The sequence below is a fragment of the Narcine bancroftii genome, chromosome 6, assembly GCF_036971445.1.
Source record: "Narcine bancroftii isolate sNarBan1 chromosome 6, sNarBan1.hap1, whole genome shotgun sequence".
Taxonomy (NCBI): Eukaryota; Metazoa; Chordata; class Chondrichthyes; order Torpediniformes; family Narcinidae; genus Narcine; species Narcine bancroftii.
The window spans coordinates 96,797,144-96,819,401 of NC_091474.1; the positions used below are offsets into that span (position 1 = coordinate 96,797,144).

Here is a 22,258-nt window from a genome sequence, read left to right on the forward strand (position 1 = left end):
AGGACGGTCACTGTAGAATGGCAGCAGATCGTTTGGCTGGTATGTTCTAAGGACTCTTCCATAAGAAAAATAGAGGGTTACGGTGTGAGGTTGCTGTGGAGTAGGTTAACGTAGTTCAGCAAGACATTATGACCAAAGGTGGGGGGGGGGGGCTGGACTGTGCTGGAATGTTCTATATCAGGAGCCACCAACTCTCAAGAGCTCAACATCATCGCGACAAAGTGGCCTGCTCAATGGGCCCTCCATCCACCAGCCGAAACACATTCTCTGCAGCATTTGCCTTGTGTGCTGGAGTCAGTCTCTTCCACTCGGTCCTCAGTTCCCACAACCCATAGCACTTTCAGGCAGAGGGGGACACCACTGGCTGCAGGCAACCTTTCAAGCTAACACCATCCCTCAATTCTGCTCAGGCCGACGATTGGATTGAGCATTGGATCGGAGGTCAATCCACAGGACCGTAAGAGTGGCAGAAGGGATCACAGGGATACCCCCCTCCCCACCCCATCAACGTGATCTGCCAGAATTGTTGTCTGAAGAGGGCATGCAAAATCATTGAGGACCCCTTCCACCCCACACACAGCATCATTCAGCTGCTCCCATCGGGGAAGAGATACAGGAGGATCAGAGCCGGCGCCACCAGGCTGAGGAACAGCTTCTTCCCACGGGCAGTGAGAATGTTGAACGACCAAAGGATCTGCTCCCACAATCCCTCTGAGACTATGATTTATTATGCAATGTTTATTTATTTTGATATGGGTACTTCATATTTAACATAACCACACCTGTTAATGACACAGGTGTAGGTGATGAGGCTGACGGAACCGCTGTAATAGCAGTACTGCCACTGGTGCAGACCCACAGGGAGTGAGGGAGCAGAGGTGCAGCGCTCCCGCGGGGTCCAGCCGCCCAGTTGACTGCCATTGGCTCTACACGGGGGGGTTTACTTGAAGTCCCGCAACTGCAGGTCTGCGCCCAATATGGTGGTGCCTATTAATCGGCAGCAGCCACAAGGGGCTGCAGGCTCTGGGGAAGCAGAGGGATTGGAGCGGGGCACCAGAGGATGGGAAGATCACACCCTGGGAGGGAGAAACGGAGGAAACGGCCCATGGGGATGTTGACCACAGCGGTGGACCAGCGAGGGGGCTCTGCGGCCTGAGGGACAAGTGCATGGGCCGGGCTGCTGGTGACTCGAGGTGTGGAAGCCATGGATGCTGCGGGCTGCTGGAGACTGGCATGAACTGGCCGGAGAGGTAGCAGGTATCAAGGTGAGGAAGCCATGGATGCTGCGGGATGCTGAAGACTGGCATGAACTGGCCGGAGGGGTATCACTGGAGGCAAATCTACAGCCACTCGGTGACTCTGGCGACTGTCTTTTGCTTCTCTCTCTGACCGTAAGAGGCACTTAGTCAATTCCTGCCGGTGCCGAATCTGTCTGCCTTGCAGCAGGCAAAAAGAAATTTCATGCATTATGACACTGTTTTATAACTATGATAATAAATTGAATCTTGATAGCAATCATTTGTAAATATGTGCTCTTTGTGTTTTTACACCAAGGACGGAAGAACACTGTTTCATCCAGTTGTATGATAATAATAAACTTGAACGTAATGGTTTATCTTATGACCTTTAGGGATGGGTGTTCTTGTTCAAGATGACGTTTCTGCATGCTTGTGTCCGTGGGAGCTTCACCTTCAGTTTGCCTTCCTGAACCACAGTAACCGATTCTGATTTGTCTTTCTGCAGCCGCCAGAACAGGTATTCTCTACGGGAGACTCCATCATGATCCGGCTTCACACGGACGACACCATTAATAGCAAAGGTTTTCACGCTCGATACACCAGCACAAAATTTCAAGAGGAACTGCACATGAGGAAGTAACTGGCGGGTTTGAGGAACATCCTTCACTTCGATTGTATTTTGAACTAAGGTTAACGAGAGCTGCTTCTGTTTTTGTTTCTAATTGAATATGATTCAGAAACACTAAACAAATACCATGTCATCCACGCTGTTGATTTAATGATATTTATCCTCTTCAGAAAGTTTTGTCATGTCAGATCAGTCCCATCCCTTCCCCCACTCACCAGTCCCCATCCCTACTCCCACTTACCTTTCCCCAACCTGTCTCCTCCACCGTTCCTTCCCCCACTCACCTGTCCCGGACCCTTCCCCCACTCATCTGTTCCCCCATCCCTACTCCAACTCACCTGTCCCCATCCCTACTCCTCTCATCTGTCTCCTCCACCGTTTCTTCCCCCACTCACTTGCCCCTTCCCCACTCACGTCCCCTCCCCACCCCTTCTCCCACTCACCTATCCCTGTCCCTTCCCCCACACACCTGACCCATCTCCCCCACTCACCTGTCCCCCTACTCATGTCCTCTCCCCTCCCTTCCCCACTCACCTGTTCCTTCCAGTCCCCCACTCACCTGACCCCTCCCCATTCCTTCCCTACTCACCTGTCCCCATTCCCTCCCTTCCACCACTCACCTGTTCTCTCCCCATCCTTTTCCCATTCACCTGCCCCCATCCCCCATTCACCTGTCCCTATTCCTTCCCCACTCATCTGTCCCCATCCCCTCCCTTCCACCAATCACCTGTCCCCTCCCCATCCCTTCCCCCACTCACCTGTCCCCCACACACGTCCTCTCCTCTCCCTTCCCCACTCACCTGTTCCCTCCCTGTTTCTTCCCCAATCACCTGTCGCCATCCTTTTCCCACTCACCTGTCCCCATCCTTTCCCCAATCACCTGTCCCATCCTTTCCCCATTCACCTGTCCCCATTCCTTCCCCACTCACCTGTTTCTCCCAATTGGCACCTCTCTCCTCACTCCCTCCCTCCAAGCCAGTCCACACATGTTTCAGTGCCTCACCTTGGTTTTGGCTTCACTACGAGGAATGGGGTGGTGGGATTTGCTGCCATTTAATGTGATGTTCAGCTCCTCGCCAGACCCAGATGAGCAACGACTGCTCCAATTTTCAAAAGCAGGGGAGATGCTGTGCATCAGCCCAGGTGAACGTGCAGGATGCAGTTCTTCTGCTCACTGAGAAAAGAATTGAAAAGAACAAAGCTTCAGAAATCCAACATTCACAAGGACCTTTCTACAAATGGAGGCCACTGGCAGTTCCATGACCTGGCATGATCATGGTGCTTTGTTTCAGGGGAAATATCCAACACTGTGGCCCACCGCTTGTGCACATACAAAGCTGTATTTGAAACGTTTTCTTGTCAGACCTGGGGAGTTAATGTAGATTAATTACATTCTGTCCATTATTTATTCTTGAGAAATGGAGTGTGACTGAGGTTGGGTGAGTGTAACAGAGGTTCAGTTCTTCTCCCGTGTTGTACACATGGTAACAGGCCCTTCCAGCCCGTGCTCCCCAATTAACTGACCACCCCGTACGTTTTAAAGGGTGGGAGGACACCAGAGAACCCAGAGGAAACCCACGCAGGTCACGGAGAGAGCATACAAACTCCTTACAGACAGCGCTGGGTCTGAACCTGAGTCACTGGCGCCATAGTAGCGTTGTGCTACCCATGAGGCTAACCATGTTCCATGTACCCATATCTTAAAAGATCCTGTCTCCCTCCACCACCATTCCTGGCAGCACATTCCATGCACCCGCGACTCTCTGTGTGTGAAGAAACTACCTGTCACATGTACTTGCGCCCCAAGCACCTCTGGTGTTACCTTTTCATCCCTGGGAAACAGCCTCTGGCCGGCCATCATTTTGTACACCTCTATCGTGTTACCCTCTGCCATTCCAAGGGGTAAAGACCAAGTTTACTCATAAGGCATCCTCCCCAATCCAGGCAGCGACCTTCTAAATTTCCTCTGCACCCTCGAGAGCATGTCCCGTAACTGAGCAAAGCATTCAACAGAAAATTCCCCGAAACCTGTTGGCTTTCTCCAGAAGCAGGCATCACTCATTACCTGGTGGAAGTGTATAGAAAGAACTCTGGGACCATGTTCCTCAGCCTTTCGGGAAGTGGCTGAAAAGTACTGTTCACAAAAAAAATGCCTTTATTCTGAATTTATACTTCCTTTGTTAAATTTGAAATAAACAGTTGCTTATTTAAAAGAATGCAGTAAAGATGTGAAGGACTCCCTGTGATGATTCAAAATGTCGTTGGCCAAGAACACTTACTGCTCTCACTTCAATGGTCTGGCAGATTTTTCTCCAATCTCTGTTGTTAAACAAGAAAGTCTGCAGATGCGGGGTCAAGTGCAGTGCACAGATGTGCTAGAGAATCTCGGCAATGTCCATAGGAAGCAAAAGGTCACCTTTTACTTCACAATGACACTGATTTACTGCAGCTTACAAACGAATAAAGAATACACACTCACTCGTTTCAGCAAATTCCATGAAGATGATCATTCATTTGGACTCTTCAACCGCCACCCAGCTAAACTTCTTTGTTTTGTACGATGAAGTTCAAGTGCCAAATCTCTGTGTGAGTAGAGATGTGAACCTGTACTTGTGGGATGTGTAAGAGGCTGGTGGTCTGTATAAATGGTGAAACGACGATCTTCCCAATAAAAAGCAGAAATGTTTCACTGCGAGAGAGGTGGCCAAGAGTTTTCCACCAAGCGTACTCCACTTTGCCTAAGCTGGTGACAGATTGGCTGAAAAAAAAGCCAGAGATTCCCATTGCCCATGACACTGCTCCCACAACACTGTGGTAAGAAAGAGAAAGGCTTCTGATGTTTAAGCATCGAGGCGTTCGCGAGCACAATCTTCACATCGTTGAAAGCAAGCACAGCATTGTCTCCCAGAGTCAATGGCCTTTTGGTCCTTGAGGGGTAATAGAGAATGCTGCAGCATTTGGCAGGAATCAGTGACAAAAAGTCATCACGTCCAAAAACCGTTGTAACCGGCCAAATGTGGCAAGTGTTAGAGATTCTTGAATCTCTTGCACTTCCGATTCATCGGGCAAAATGCCTTGTTGCATAACCCTGTCCCAAAAATATAAGATCAGCAGCGCCCGAAACACATTAATGTGGATTGATCACAGTGCCAAGCTCATTGAGTCTCTGGAATAACATGCTATATGTCTAATTTTTTAAATAAAATTTAATTTTAAATATCCCTACCAAATCTTCCCTCATTGTTCTACGCTCCAGGGAATAAAATCCTAATTTGTTTAACCTCTCCTTGTAACTCATTTCCTGAAGTCCGGGCAATATCCAAGTAAATCTTCTCTGCACTTTTTCTTATTGATATCCTTCCTGTAGTTTGGTGACCAAAACTGCACACAATACTCCAAATTTGGCCTCACCAATGTCTTATATAACTTTACCATAACACCCCAACTCCTGTACTCAATATTTTGATTTATGAAGGCCAAGATGCCAAAAGTTCTCTTTACAGTCCTATTTACTTGTGACACCCCTCTATTCTACTGCACTCCTCAGTGCCTGACCATTTACCATGTGCAGCTTTTCTTGGTTTGTCCTCCCAAAATGCAACACCTCACACTTGTCTACATTAAATTCCATCTGCCATTTTACAGCCCACTTTTTCAGCTGGTCCAGATCCCTCTGCAAGCTTTGAAATCCTTCCTCTGTCCACAACGCCTCCAAACCTGCTGATCCAATTGACCATGTTATCATCCAGATATAGATGACAAACAACAATGGTCCTAGCACTGATCCCTGGGCCACCACCACTAGTCACAGGCCTCCAATCTGAGAAGCAATCACTAACCACTAACCTCTGGCTTCTCCAGTCCAGCCATTGTCGAATCCAGTTCACTACTTTACCATGAAGCGTCTGAACCTTCCTGGCTAACCTCCCATGAGGGACCTTGTCAAAAGCCTGACTAAAATCCATGTAGACAACATCCACAGCCTTTCCTTCATCAACCTTTCTGGTAACCTCCTCGAAAAACTCCAAGTTTTGTTAAACACAATCTATCATGCATAAAACCATGTTGACTATCCCTCACCTACTACTGACGTCAGGCTCACTGGCCTCTAATTTCCAGGTTTAGTGGGACTAACTGCAGAGCTCAAGAAACACAGCTACCAGAGAAGAGTCAACTACCAACTGCTTTTTGTTTTAATCAATTGTGTGCTCCATAAAGGGGAGTGAAGTCAGTGTGCTCCATAAAGGCGAGGGAAGTTAGCGCACTGCAGAGTCATTGTCTCTCTGGCAACACACCAGCAGGGAAGCAACGCGCTCCATCACCCCACCCGGGTCTGCAAACGTGGGCTTCTCCCAGGCAAAGAAGGTGAGCCCACACCACTCGGTGCGGCGATTCTGCCTGCCCAGCGAGGGATTGGTAACCAGAGGACATAGGTTTAAGGTGAGGTGGAGAAATTTAATGGAGAGGGTGGTGGATATATGGTACGGGGTGCCAGAGGAGGGGGTTGAGGCAGGTATGACATGTTGCAATGTTTAAGGAAAAAATTGGACAGATATGTGGATAGGATGAATTTAGAAGGCAGGTGCCAAATGCAGGCAGGTGCGACTAGTGTGGGTGGGACAGTTTGAGTTGGCGCAGGCAAGTTGGGCCTGTTTCCACGCTGTGTGACTCTGTGACTGCTTGACCTTGGGGAACTGTTGAATTTCCTCAGCAAGGTGTTGGCGTAGAGTGATGTGGTTGGGCCAGGAGGGGGTGATATTGACATCGAGAAACTTGAAGGCCACCAGCACCTCCAACCAGATATGCACCAGGGCATGTGCTCCACTCTCTCTCTTCTCCCCATGCCTCCCCTTCTCTCTCACATGACACTAAGGGTTGTAGAAGGTGTTATTTTTGGACTGGAGGCCGTGATCAGTGAAGTACCTCAGGGTTCGTTACTGGGCCCCTTGCCTTTTGTGATGTACGTGAACAATTTGGGTAAGGATGCTTGCGACAAGTTTAGTTTGCCAATGAATCGAAAATACATGCTACAGACAGTGAAGGTTACCGCAGTATGCAGGACGATCTGGACCAGATGGGGAGCTGTTCAACTCAGAGAAGTATGTGAGGTGCTGTACAGTAAAACCTAATTAGAACACACTAGTTGGGGTACAAGATTTCATACCATGTTACAGCTAAGTCGCGGAACAGATGCATATATGTCAGAGTGCCCACAGATAATCAAACCCAAATAGCCCCCCTCCCCACTGCCGACAGCCCCCCTGGCGCAGGACATCAGTGCTGGGGTGGCCGCACAGAACATTGGGGAAGGTGGCTGACGGTAGCAGGGAGGGGGGCTGACAGGCGACTGACTCTGCTCTGACTCGGGAGCTGGCATTTGCTCCACATCACCTCTCCCCGCTGTGGGCCTTTCAGGTGCCAGAACATCACCTTCAGCGCTTCCACCTGAACATCCCTTCGCAGACACCCACAGCCAGCTCCGGAGCCACATTCTCCCAGCAATTCCACCTGATAGCGGCTTATAACTAACAATTTCAATGAAAGAAAGCAAGTGCATTCTTTTAACATTGGTATTCTGAATTTTAATCAACTTTTTTGCAAATCACCCTCTAAGTGATTCCACGGAATAACGAATCACATTCTAATGAGGTTTCACTGTATTTGGGCAAATCAACCAAGGCAGGACAAACTCTATTAACAAAAAGACCCTCAAGAGTGTTGTGGAGCAGAGGGAAGGCACGTGATGGAGTAGTGACTGGTAAGAAAATACCAGCCCTCTCCAGAAAAGTTTAAAAAAAGTTAAGAAAAAGCAAAGCCACAAACACAGAAACCATAACAAATCAAAAATAAAGGAGTGGAGAAAATGGCAGCAAAGAAAGAAAAACCAGAAACAACGGGAAGGAAAGAAGAAGAAAAGACGTCGGAAGAGAAAGGTGAAGGCCTTACCTGTACGAGGAGGCCCGTCGTGGAGAGAGAAGCCTGAGGTCAGTGGAAACCGCGAACGCAGGACTACAAAGATGGCTCACAGAGCCAAACAAAAGTGCGCAACCGCGCATGCGCAAGGATGCACAAGGCAAAAACAACACCGACGGGAGGGGGGACCAGCTGAGGAGTAAATCTCCACAGCTGAAACAGACAAGAATAGCCCAACAGCAAGCCTCCCAATAGGAAAACATAGAAAATAACGGGAACAAGAAGGAAGAGAGTAAAAAAGGAAATCAGAGAAACAACAGATAACCAACCCAGAGGAAGAAAACCAACACCAAGACACCTTTAATTAAAATAATAAAAACAAAAATACCCAACAAAATAAAATAAACAACCCAACAAGAAAATCAGAAGAGACAGAGGTGAAGGACACAGATCCTGGAGTGGACTCAGAACAAGAGGAGGGAGAACATCAAACTCTACACAGAGAAATGGAAGATGAAGGGAAGGGACAGTACATGGATAAAAAAAATTTCAAGAATATATGGAAACAATAAAAGAATGCTGACACAAGAATTAAGTGAAATAAAAAGAAGAATAAAAGGTACAGAAGAAAAAGTGAATAGATTAAAGATGGTCATGACAGATATAGGAAAAAGAGTAGACAAAGTGGAAGAATGAGAAACAGCCATAGAAATGGAGGTAGATGACTTAAAAAAAGAAATTGGAAGAATCTGATATAAAAAGTTAAAGAAACACAGGAGCTGTTAGCTCAGAAGATAGACATAATGGAAAACTATAATAGGAGAAACAATATAAAGATAGTGGGCCTTAAGGAAGATGAAGAAGGCAAAGATATGAAAGAATTTATAAAAGAATGGATCTCCAGGGACCTAGGAATTCCAGAATTACAGGAAGGAATGGAAATAGAAAGGGCACACAGAACATTAGCCCCTAAACCACAGCCACAACAAAAACCAAGATCCATTCTAGTAAAATTCCTAAGATATACGACAAGAGAAAATATATTGGAGAAGGCAATGAAAAAAATAAGAGAAGACAAAAAACCACTGGAATACAAAGGTCAAAAAAAATTTTTCTACCCAGACATAAGTTTTGAACTCCTGAAGAGGAAGGAGTTTAACGCAGCAAAATCGACCCTATGGAAAAAAGGTTTTAAATTTATGTTAAAATACCCAGCGGGTATTCCGGGGCAGCAAAGCAAACTGTTATCGGATCCGGAAAAAGCATGAAAATTTGCAGAACACCTACAAAACAGACAGAGAGATGAAGAGATGTAACAAGAACATAAATGACAACAAACTATATATAAAGAAGAATAAAGTATAAGTAAGAACTAAGAAGGGAAAGAAAGAGAAGAAAGGAAGTAAGGAGGGAATTAAGAGAGTGAGCTTTGTTATATTTGAAGATTAAAATCTTTTCTGGGGCCTGGGTGGGGAAGAATAACAGTCACTGCGAAATCAGTTGACGCTTGCGAGCAGGTGCGCAAATCCAAATGGAGAGGGGAGATGTGGTTGCCCGACAAGGGACAAAGGGCAACTCAGAAAGGGGAGGGACTATTGGGGTTAAAGGAATTTTAGATATGGGAATAGTGGAAATATTTTATGTTTTAGAAATGTTGTTTTATAATGTGTTCAAAAAAAGAAAACAGAAATGGATAAGAAGGGAAAGTGGTGATGAGGAAACGGAAAGGAAGGATAAACAAAGTATTAAATGACTATGTTGAACTATATGACTTTAAATATTAATGGAATACATAACCAAATCAAAAGGAAGAAGATGATAAATTTACTGAAGGAAGAAAAAATTGATATAGCATTTGTTCAAGAAACACATCTAACTGAAGTGGAACACAAGAAATTAAAGAGAGATTGGATAGGACATGTAACAGCAGCATCCTATAATTCAAAAGCCAGAGGAGTAGCTATATTAATCAATAAAAATGTACCAATCAAAATAGAAGAGGAAATAATAGATCCAGCAGGGAGGTATGTAATGATAAAATGTCAAATATATTCAGAATTTTGGAATTTACTCAATGCATATGCACCTAATGAAGAAGATCAAAAATTTATGCAAGATATCTTTTTGAAGATCGCAGATACTCAAGGGAATATACTAATAAGAGGGGATTTTAACCTTAATTTGGACTCAAACATGGATAAAACTGGAAAAAAGACTAACAGAAAGAATAAAGTAACCAAATTTATAATTAAATCGATGCAGGAAATGCAACTTTTGGATATATGGAGGAAACAACACCCAAAGGAAAAAGACTATTCATATTATTCAGGTAGACATAAAACATACTCAAGGATAGACCTATTCCTGTTATCAGCCCACATTCAAGGAAGAGTTAAGAAAACGGAATATAAAGCTAGATTGTTATCAGATCACACACCCCTGTTATTGGCAATAGAGCTAGAGGACATCCCACCAAGAATGTATAGATGGAGATTAAACTCAATGCTACTTAAAAGACAGGATTTTAGAGAATTAATTGAGCAACAAATTAAAATGTTTTTTGAAATAAATATGGAATCAGTGAAAGATAAGTTTATACTATGGGACGCAATGAAAGCATTCATCAGAGGACAGATAATAAGTTATGTAACTAAGATGAAGAAGGACTACAATCGAGAAATAGAACAGTTGGAAAGGGAAATAACAAATACAGAAAAAGAATTAGCAATAAAGGAAGATGCAACTAAAAGAAGAGAATTGACAGACAAGAAAATAAAATATGAAACACTACAAACATATAAGGTGGAGAAGAACATAATGAAGACAATACAGAAATATTATGAGCTAGGAGAAAAACCGCACAAAATACTAGCGTGGCAGCTTAAGACAGAACAAACTAAAAGAATGGTATTGGCATCAAGGAAAAAGGACAAACAAATTACATATAACCCAACGGAGATCAACGAAAACTTCAGGGAATTCTACGAACAACTATATCAAACTGAAAACGAAGGGAAAGAAGACAAAATAGATGATTTTCTAACTAAAATTGAACTACCGAAATTACAAACAAAGGAGCAAAATAAATTAATAAAACCATTTGAAATAGGAGATAAAAAAAACTACCAAACAATAAAACACTGGGAGAGGATGGACTCCCAATAGAATTCTATAAAACATTTAAATACTTATTAATTCCTCCTCTCCTGGAAGTAATGAACCAGATTGAAAAAAAAACATACCAGATTCATGCAAAACAGCAATAATTACAGTAATACCAAATACTGGGAAAGATCCACTAACACCAGCATCGTATAGACCAATATCTCTATTTAACACAGATTATAAGATAATAGCTAAACTATTAGCAAACAGATTGGCCGACTGTTTACCAAAAATAGTAAAACTAGATCAAACTGGATTTATTAAAAAAAGACAAACAACGGACAACATCTGTAAATTCATTAATTAATCCATGCAGTACAAGGAAACAAAACTGCAACAGTATGAAGAGAAAGCCTTTGACAGAGTAGAATGGAATTATTTATTCAAAGTACTACAAAAATTCAACCTACCAGAGAAATATATTAATTGGATTAAAGCATTATATAAGGGACCATTGGTGAAAGTGACAGTAAATGGATATATATCAAACCAATTTAAATTAAGCAGATCAACAAGGCAGGGATGTCCACTATCACCCTCACTGTTCGCGTTAACTATAGAACCACTAGCAGAACTGATAAGAACAGAAAATAAAATAAGAGGGATAAAAATAAAAGAGAAGGAATATAAAATCAGCCTATTTGCAGATGACGTTATAATATACTTCTTTGGCTTGGCTTCGCGGACGAAGATTTAAGGAGGGGGTAAAAATCCACGTCAGCTACAGGCTCGTTTGTGGCTGACAAGTCCGATGCGGGACAGGCAGACACGGTTGCAGCGGCTGCAGGGGAAAATTGGTTGGTTGGGGTTGGGTGTTGGGTTTTTCCTCCTTTGCCTTTTGTCAGTGAGGTGGGCTCTGCGGTCTTCTTCAAAGGAGGTTGCTGCCCGCCAAACTGTGAGGTGCCAAGATGCACGGTTTGAGGCGATATCAGCCCACTGGCGGTGGTCAATGTGGCAGGCAACAAGAGATTTCTTTAGGCAGTCCTTGTACCTTTTCTTTGGTGCAGCTCTGTCACGGTGGCCAGTGGAGAGCTCGCCATATAACACGATCTTGGGAAGGCGATGGTCCTCCATTCTGGAGACGTGACCCATCCAGCGCAGCTGGATCTTCAGCAGCGTGGACTCGATGCTGTCGACCTCTGCCATCTCGAGTACTTCGACGTTAGGGATGAAAGCGCTCCAATGGATGTTGAGGATGGAGCGGAGACAACGCTGGTGGAAGCGTTCTAGGAGCCGTAGGTGATGCCGGTAGAGGACCCATGATTCGGAGCCGAACAGGAGTGTGGATATGACAACGGCTCTGTATACGCTTATCTTTGTGAGGTTTTTCAGTTGGTTGTTTTTCCAGACTCTTTTGTGTAGTCTTCCAAAGGCACTATTTGCCTTGGCGAGTCTTTTGTCTATCTCATTGTCGATCCTTGCATCTGATGAAATGGTGCAGCCGAGATAGGTAAACTGGTTGACCGTTTTGAGTTTTGTGTGCCCGATGGAGATGTGGGGGGGCTGGTAGTCATGGTGGGGAGCTGGCTGATGGAGGACCTCAGTTTTCTTCAGGCTGACTTCCAGGCCAAACATTTTGGCAGTATCCGGTGCCGCACGGATGGCAGTCTCTTCAATCTGAGGCGCCTGCAAGCTCACACCAAGACACAAGAGAAACTTGTCCGTGAACTACTCTTTGCAGACGATGCCGATAATATACTTAACAGAACCAGAAATGTCAATAAAAGAATTACATAAGAAATTGAAGGAATATGGAAAAGTATCAGGGTATAAGATCAATGCAAATAAAAGTGAAGCAATGCCAATGAATCATGCGGATTTCACAAAGTTTAAGAATGAATCACCATTTAGATGGCAAACACAAGCAATTCGATACCTAGGTATAAAACTAAATAATAATCTCGGCCATCTATATAAACTAAATTATCAGCCGTTAATGAAAAAATTACAAGACGACTTAGAGCATTGGAAAGACTTACCACTAACACTGATAGGAAGGGTAAATTGTATTGAAATGAATATCTTCCCAAGGATACAATACCTATTTCAATCATTACCAATTCACCTAACAGAGAAATTCTTCAAGGAGCTAAAGAAAATAATAAGGAAATTCTTATGGAAAGGAGGGAAACCGAGGATAGCACTAGATAAATTAACAGAATGGTACAAACAAGGAGGCTTACAGCTACCAAACTTTAATAATTATTATAAAGCAACACAATTATGATACCTATCAGATTTTTATCAAACAAGGGAAAAACCAGATTGGACCAGATTAGAGCTAGATAAAACAGGGGAGAAGATACCTGAACATATACTATATAAGTGGGATGAAAAATTAGTGCAATGTAGGAATTCGCTAGTATTGCACCATCTGCTCAACATTTGGAAGAAGATTCACGTCGAAAAGAATAAAATAAATTATCAACTACCATAATTAATATTGACACAAAATCAACTAATCCCTTTCACAATAGATAACCTTTCCTTCAAAGAATGGGAGAGAAAAGGGATCAAAAGAATAGAAAATTGTTTTTCAGGAAATAAATTATTATCTTTTGAACAAATGAAGGACAAATATGGTATAACTTACAGTACAATGTTTGCATACCACCAACTGAAAACCTACTTGAAGGACAAATTGGGAAGCAGGCTGAGGTTACCAGAAGGAAGCAGCTTTGAATATGTGATTACAGACACAATGATAATTAAAAAATTTATAATAAACATGTACATCAAACTGCAAGAAAAGGAGAACCAGGAAACAAACTGTAAACCTAAACAAAAATGGAAACAAGATCTAAACATAAAGCTATGCTCCGGAACTATGAGAAATACAATAAACACGAGTTTATGCATGATACAATGTAATTGGTTAAACAGGCCCCAAAAGTTAAATAAATGGGACCCAACAGTATCAGACAGATGTTTTCGCTGTAAGAAGGAAACGGGAACAACAGTACATGCAATTTGGGCATGTGAGAAAATGGAAAAGTTTTGGGAAGATCTAAACCAGATATTAAAAAAAATCACAAAAAGCAATATACCAAAAAACTCAGAGATCTTCCTTTTAAGTAATTAAGAAATAAAGAATTTGGACTCAATTTGGATGGAGCACAAAAAAGATTTATTATGATAGCCCTAGCTGTAGCAAAAAGATGTATTATGTCAACCTGGAAATAAAAAGACAACTTGAGAATACAACAATGGTACATAGAAATAAATAAATGTATTCCATTAGAAAAAAATAACATATAATTTAAGAAATAACATCTCAATATTCGAACAAATATGGGAACCATACATGAAACACAATAGAGAAATCCTACCACGGACCTCCACCACCTAAAATGACAGAAGGAGAAGACAACGAAATGAATTGACTCAGTATATATAAGTAAAAGACAAAAATTTCTTATTTATTTTTATTAAGTGACAACATTGTTTAACAGGTTTAATGCATCATATAGATTGAACTTTGAATAAATGGGAAGGGGGCTGAGGGAGGGAGAGAAGGGAGGGGGGAAAAGGGGAGAAAATGACACTGTATATATTCAAGAGAAAAATGTCTGTATGTATTTTGGTCAGTATGGTTTATAGTGTGAAAAATTTAAAAATTTAAAAAAAGAGTGTTGTGGAGCAGAGGGCCCTCAAAGTACAGGCACAGAACTCTTTAAAGATGGCAGCACAGGTAGACAAAATTTGGTGGTGAGAGAGTTTGGGACACTTGCCTGTATTGGTCAGGGCACTGAAGAGTTGGGATGTCGTGTTGAAGTTATGCAGGACGTTGGTTAGGCCACACTTGAAATATTGTGTGCAGGTTTGGTTACCGAGCTATCAGAAAAATATTATAAAGTTGGAAAGGCAACAAAGGATGTTTATGAGGTTGATGCCAGGATAAGAGAAGTCATTATCGTGCCTGTTTATCTCATAGTGTAGGATGGGGGGAACTTATTCGTGTCAATAACATCATGAGGGGCATTGATAAGCTGAATAATGACAGTCTATATCCTAGAGTTGGAAAATCTGAGGCGGAACTGAGGTGAGGGGATGGGATTCAGAAGGGATGTGAGTGGGTCAGTTCTTCACTCTGAGAGTGGAGGGCACATGGAATGAGCTACCAGAAAAAGTGGTGGAGGCAGGGATGTCAGCTTCCTTTAAGAAACACTTGTAAAACCCCATGGATGGGAGGAGATTAGAGGGCAGTTGGGACCAGAGTGGAGTCACATTGTTCAGTGCAGGCACACTTGGGCCTGTGAGCCTGTGACACTCCCCGACTTGAATTCCTTGCACTTATTCTCTTCTATTTTCCTTTATTTTTTTAATTTCAGGATCCCCTCCCATGGGAAAAAATTAAGCATTGTGGTTTTGAATTTGGTTCTTTGATGTAGATTGGAGCTGACAGCAGCCCTCTATCACAGATTGATGAATTCTTTCTTTAGATCATCTTCCACACCACATCATGTTCCTCCCAAAAACTATTCTTCGTGCATTTTCCCTGAATACTCGGAGAACCAAAGTTCAAAGCTCAGAGTACATACATGGCATCTCATACATCCATGAGATCCTTTTTTACCCTGTGTGCCAGGATGTAAAGAAACTGTGCAATACAGAGAGAACAAAATCAATAAAGTGGACAAGTAAGAGTCCATAAATGAGTCCCTGATTGAGTTTGCTGTTGAGGAGTCTGATGCTGGAGGGGGAGCAGCTGTTCCTGAACCTGGTGGGGTGAGTGTTGTGGTTCCTAGATCTCTTTCCTGATGGCAGCAGCGAGAACAGAGCGTATGCTGGGTGGTGCTGCTACTCTCCGATGGCAGCATTCCCTGGGGGCTCTGGAGAGTTTTGCCTGGGGTGTGTCCACTACCTTTTCCAGGGCTTTAAGCTCAGGGGTATTGGTGACCCCATACCAGACCGCGATAAAGCCGGTCAGCACATTTTCCATCACACCTCTGTAAAAATTTGCCAGGGTTTATGGTGCTATACCGATCCTCTGCAAATTCCTGAGGAAGCCGAGGTGCTTTCATCTCGGCACCATTACGTTCTATCCTTTACAGGATGATTTAACTTCCTCATCTGGCAGCAGTTCCATAACCTCACTGACCACTCTGGAATAATCCTGACCCATTACAATTTCTCATTAGTTTTGCTGTCAGCCTCCCAGTGACCCTGGACCTCATGCCAATGGCCCGCATCGTTTGCCTTTACCTCTGTTTGGCCCCATTTCCCTCTTCTCCCCATGATTTCCAGCACCCTCCTCCCCTTCCTCCCCGCAACATTCCCCTCAATGACTTGGTTTTACATTCTGCCACTTCATGTTCTCAAAACACTTCTGGTGTGACTTAGCAACATTTCCTGTGCTCAACTGACATCAGCTTGTTGCTTTTCCTGTACAATTTTTGAAAGATGTCAGAGTGATTATCTGGTCTGATCTGTATCACTGAGGCTACAGAGTGGAAGCAATCTCTTTTCTAATCTCATTCAGGAAGTAAATATCGTTACTGCACATTAAGTCCATCCCTACGGTGATGGGCCAGGTTTTACAATGTTTCTGATGTGGCTTTGCACACTATATTGACAATAGTGGGAGAGGTGAACAATGCACACCAGACATGTCCATTGTCTATAGCTGACAAGACCCCTGGCAGTGAATGTTCTATGCTTGATACTAATTAGTGGGGGTCAGAGGTGGAGAGGGAGAGCAAATTTAAGTACTTGGGAGTTACTACCTTGGAGGATCTTTCTTGGACCCAAGACACAAATGGCATCACGAAGAAAGCACGTCAGCACCTCTACTGTCTCAGGAGTTTGCAGAGGTTTGGTACGACACCAGAAACCCTGGCAAATTTCTACAAATGTTTGGTGGAAAGTGTGCTGACCGGCTGCATCATGTTCTGGTTTGGGGGCTCCAAGACCCATGAATGTAAAACCCTCTAAAAGGGAGTGGACACGTCCCAGGACATCACAGTCAAAACCCACCCCATCATTGAGAACATGTACAGGAAGCACTGGTGCCCAGCACACACTCTGTTCTCACTGCTGTCATCAGTAAAGAGGTACGGGTGCCACAAGGCTTGCACCACCAGGTTCAGGAACAGCTGCTACCCCTCCACCATCAGACTCTTCAATGACAAACTCCATCAGGGGCTCATTTAAGGACTCTTGCACTTTTTTGATATTTCTCTCTCTGTATTACAGTCAGCTTGTTTACATTTCTTTATTTACATTGTTACGAGCTCAGAGGACCACAAAACCCAGCAGCAATAGATATTCACCAAGACAAATGGAAACTTAAACAAAAGTTGCTTTTAATTATCTTTAAACATGAAAACAGAATCACACTTTAACTTATTACTATTGACTTACTTAACCCCCTTCTAATTCTAAGCACATGTGTATATAATGTGTATGTAAGTTCAGAAAAGTTCTTTGATTCACAGTCCATTCTCATTTCTCACTCGTCCAGGTTCACTGGTTGCAGGCAATTCTTGCATTGTGCACAGAATTTAACATTTATAAAGTTTGCCAGGCTTTGGTGCTTGAAAAGTAAATGGTTACAGCTCATGAAGGTCTTGTCAGTTTTCAGAGAGAGATTTGTTGCTCATTGGACACAAACTGATTCCTTCCAATCAGCCACTTCAGTGTCTTGCTGAAGAAACTTGCCCCATCAGGATTCTTCAGATGATAACCTCTTTCTATCAGGTCACCACAGAGTTCATTTTTGTTTCTCTTATTTCAAGTCAAACATTAAACAGCTAGTCCTCTCCTCTTATATGAACCACAAGGGCTTTGACCAGGCTGAACTAAGTACTCACAACCCATCTTCCAAATGGGGTTTTCCACAAGCTTGCCAGCTTGTCCTGTTCCGATCCCAGCTGCTGAAGTGTAAAACTGCAGAACTCATCTGTGTGTGTGTGTGTGTGTGTGTGTGTGCGTGTGTGTGTGTGTCTCTCTCTCTCTCTCTCTCTCTCTCTCTCTCTCTCTCAGAGAGAAAAGCTGTTTGACTCTCTCTGCTTACAACAGCAAGTTAGAACAGCAAGTTAGAACAGCAAGTTAGAACAGCAAGTTAGAACAGCAAGTTCCACTCCAGTCTATGGCTCTGACAAGTTCTTTCATCTGTTGCCTTTTTGTAAACAACAATCCATTAGTGAAGTCTCTTGGGCACTCTCCAAAGCATTTGCAAAGGCTCTGATGCCCCGACATGTCCAGCATTAGCAGAGCTCCAGTAATTTAAATAAGATCTGTTTTAAAGTGTTTGTATATGACCTACACCTACCCCAATTTATCTCCCAAAAACATATCTATAATCTGTCACAACATGAATATGTTGTGTACAGTCTTTTTGCACTACCAATAAGTGGTAATTCTGCCTGGCCGCCAGGAAAAAGAATCTCAGGGTTTGTACGTGACGTCAGGTATGTACTCTGACAATAAATCTGAAATCTGATCAACAAATGAGTCCATAGTCCAGAAAAGCCACTGAAATGTTGGGCAGGATGTACGTGGGTATTGTGGACCATTGAATGGGGGACATCATGCAGGCAAGTGTCAAGGCCAATGCACCCCATGCACTCCCATAAATCTTCTCTGCATTAGCTTGTCACCTTCCTCATCCTCCCCCCTCACTTTGTTCCCCAGACAGGATGCCCTCTGTTCATTACAGGGATTTCTTCTTCAATTCAGCCCATCCGAGCCTAAATTGGGCAGATTTTTCAAACGCGAGGAAGTCAGAGCTTCTCATCCTACTGGATGGTAAACACTTGCAAGAAGGAGCAGTACCACAAAGAGCACCTTCAGGTTCAGTAAACACATTCTGATGCAGAAACTCAGACTCCACGGGAGATAAGGAATGCTCAACATTTCGAGCCAAATCTCTTGATCGAGATTGAGGAAACGATCTACAGAAACCAGGGGAAAGCGTACAGGGCAGGATGGGAGTGGTGGGTCAGGAGGCCCATTCACAATTGGGGAACCAGGTCGAGGTGACATGTGACGGACAGGGATGGAGGATTGGCAGATGACAGTCACGTGGAGACAGGCCAGAAGCTCATTCTGTAGAGGAGTGTTGAGTCACTCAGGGGGAAGAGGGTGATTAGAGACAAGGTTCCCCCAATGGGATCTGATTAAAAGTAAGAATGGTAGGAGAGAGAGAGGGGGGGGGATGATGAAACTGGGAGAGGAGCGAGAGGAGAGAGTGGAAGAATGCCTTGGAAGATGAGGGTGGGGGGGGGGAATGTGGGGGGGTGGATAGAGGTGGATGGGAAAGGGACAAAAAAGGAGGGCAGAAAGGGTATAGAAGAAGAGGACATTCCAGAAGAATTTTGCCCATCAAGCATGCCCCACCATTTAATCCCCACTCAGCCCCACTGCCCGGCCTTCTCCCCGTAACCTTTGATGCCCTGGCCAGTCAAGAACCTATCTGTCTCTGCCTTAAATACATCCAGTGACCTACACAACTGCCCATGGCAACAACTTCTGCCACTTCACCACGTGCTGGCTCAAGGATTTCCTCTGCATCTCTGTTCTAAGTGGACGCCCTTCAATGCTTGATGTTCACGCCACTGGGCTGCGAGCAACCATTCCTCCTGTCTGTGATGGGCACCTGCTAATCACTTTCTGTTTGTCATGTTCACCTCTCCCCCAAAACCGCATCCTGCCCCATCCCACCTTTCCTCATGGACCTCTGACAGGCTCCTCTACTGCATTTCCTCAGTTGTGATGAAGAGGTTGAGCTTGAAGCACGACGAAGATCCTTCCCTGCCCCTGATGTTGCTTGGCCAGTTCAGTGCCTCCAGCAGAGTGTATTTAGCTTCAGATTCTGCTCAGTCAATTATGACAAGTTTAGTTGCGGCCATTCAGGGGATTTGCTGATAACTGGGATGGCCCTCAAAAATAGGCACTGTTAACCCATGATGTACCACGTACATTTAACCCACAACAAATGTGTTAGCCAAGAATCAATATCGGCTTTAAGGCAATCTGAACACCTTCAGGAAAGGTTGATAAGACAATTTCCTTCCTTGACACAGTGAGATATTGCTGCAGGAAGTTTTGGGTCCCCAAAGCGATTGCATCACGAGCGCAAGTTGTGCTCAACCACATTCATGTGGTTTTGTGCTCTGTAAGAATGTGAGGCATCTTGTACTGTATGGGTTCCAATGCAAGTACGGCCGATTTAGCACAGTTATCCTGCACTGCACATCTCCGAAAGCAGCCAGGCAGCAATGGGGCGGATCACTGCTGCCTCTGGACAGAGTTCTCTGAGCAGTACTGGTGAAGGAGAGACAGCATCAGGGAGAGTCCGGCTTACACTGACAAGATGTCAGAAATAATATCACACAGTGGATGGTCTCCACAGTACAGTAAATACTGAACTCACAACCAAACTGAAGGACCTGGTACTCTGTCCGGCCCTCTCCAACTGGATCTTCGACAGGCCCCAATCAGTGCGGTTGGGCAGCACTGCCTCCTCCTCACTGACCCTCAGCACAGGGGCATCCTAAGGCTATGTGTTTGGACCCCTGCTCTATTCCTTGCCTGCCCACAAAGTCCAGCTCCAACTCGATCTACAAATTCCCTGACTCCACCACCGTTGTTGGCCAGATGAGAGGAAGCGATGAGTCAGACTGCAGGATGGAGGTTGAGAACCTCATTGGGTGGTGCCAGAACAACAACTTTGCTCTCACCAAGACCAAGGAGCTTATTGTTGATGTTAGGAAAGGGAAGCCGAGGTCCACATTGATGGGATGGAGGTGGAGAGTTTCCAGGGGTCCATGCAACATGAAGAAGATACACCATGACACGACTATTTTCTAAGGAGATTTGTCAAGTCGTAAGCTACTCTATCAAACTTCTACAGAGGGTTCTGTGGGAAGTGTACTAACTGTTTTCCACAGGGCCTGGTTTGATCATTCAAGTGCTCAGGAAGGCAGAAGGTAGCTGATGTAGCCAGGTCCATCACTGCTCCAACATCCCATCCAGGGCAGACATCTGTGTGAAGCGCTGCCTCAGGAAGGCAGCCAACATACAGGACCCCCGCCACCCTGGTCACCACCTTCTCACTGCTCTCTTTGGGCAGAAAGGACAGAAGCCTGAAGACCAGCCACTCTCAGTTGAGGAACATATGTCTGTTTGGACACTCCCATTGGCTCCCATGGCCCCTCCCAAAGGCTCCTGAATAAAAGGTGACAGTTCCACAGCCCCCTCCCCAGTGCAGGACAGTCGAGCAGCAGGGCCAGGCCTTTGTTCTATAGCAAATAAAAGCCCATCAGTTTGCACAACTTCAGTCTTTTGGAGTTATTGATCGTGCATCAGAACAGTTCCTTTCCAATGTCTCTCAGACTCATGAATACTAATCAGGGACTGATCTGACACCATGAAAAAAGTCTGCACTATTGCAAAGTCACTGGGATAAACCATCCAGATTGTTAGGTCTGCTTTGTTCATGAATGAGTGAGTCAGACACCAGACTGAGTCGAAATCAAGGTTCTTTGTTCTTTATTACCGGATTGTAACACTTGCAACTAACAGTGTTAGTTGGAGAAGGCACATTCTGCCATTATCAGCAAGTGGTGTTTTTTTATACCTCAGGATACGTACTTAGTAAATTATCATACCATTACATTTTCCAATGAATAAACTGTTGCTATCCTTCTCTGCTAGCTTGTTGCACATCAATTTGTCATTACCACTCTTATCTTGAGAGTACAAGGTCACAACTGCATCTTGTTACAGCCCAGCACTGGGTGACTCCTTCTTCATTCCCAGCTCATGATGTTTTTACCTAACAAGATCCAAACCTCCGACACAAACAAAAATCATTTAGCCCCTCCCCTCGGCACCCTCTCGCATCCCAATTCCAATACCTGGTACTTCTTCAGCCAGTCTTGAGTCAGTCTCCAGCAGTCCGCAGACCTGTGTGAATCCCTCGACCGCAGTCGCTAGCAGCCATCTGTGATCTTCAGCCTCAGAGCCCCCTCGCTGGTCCGCTGCCATAGGCACTGTCCCATGGACCATTGCCTCTGCTTCTCCTTCTTGGGGGAGGGGGGATGGCCTCCCCATTTTCTGGTGCCCTGCGCCAGTCCTCTGCTTCCCTGGAGTCTGCAACCCCTCGTAGCCACTGTCGATAATAGGCGCCCCCATCTTGGGCACAGACACACAATCGCAAGATCAAAGATATTGGAGCAGAAGGAGGCCCATCGGCCTAGCCAGCCTGCTCCACCATTCTAATCCAGAGCTGATCCATCCCCACTCTCAACCCCATTCCCCGGCTTTCGCCCCGTAGCCTTGATGCCCTGACTAATCAAATACCTGTCAA

General features: G+C 44.4%; 1 protein-coding gene across 1 annotated transcript in view; it reads left to right on the forward strand.

Annotated features, from left to right (window-relative positions):
• Window positions 1-1,878, forward strand: part of LOC138736383 (tolloid-like protein 2) — a 106,709-nt gene extending 104,831 nt beyond the window's left edge. Inside the window, exon 20 of the mRNA XM_069885841.1 lies at window positions 1,744-1,878. Within this exon, the coding sequence (XP_069741942.1) occupies window positions 1,744-1,878 (135 nt within the window). The remainder of the gene's footprint in view (window positions 1-1,743) is intronic.
• Window positions 1,879-22,258: the final 20,380 nt, after the last annotated feature.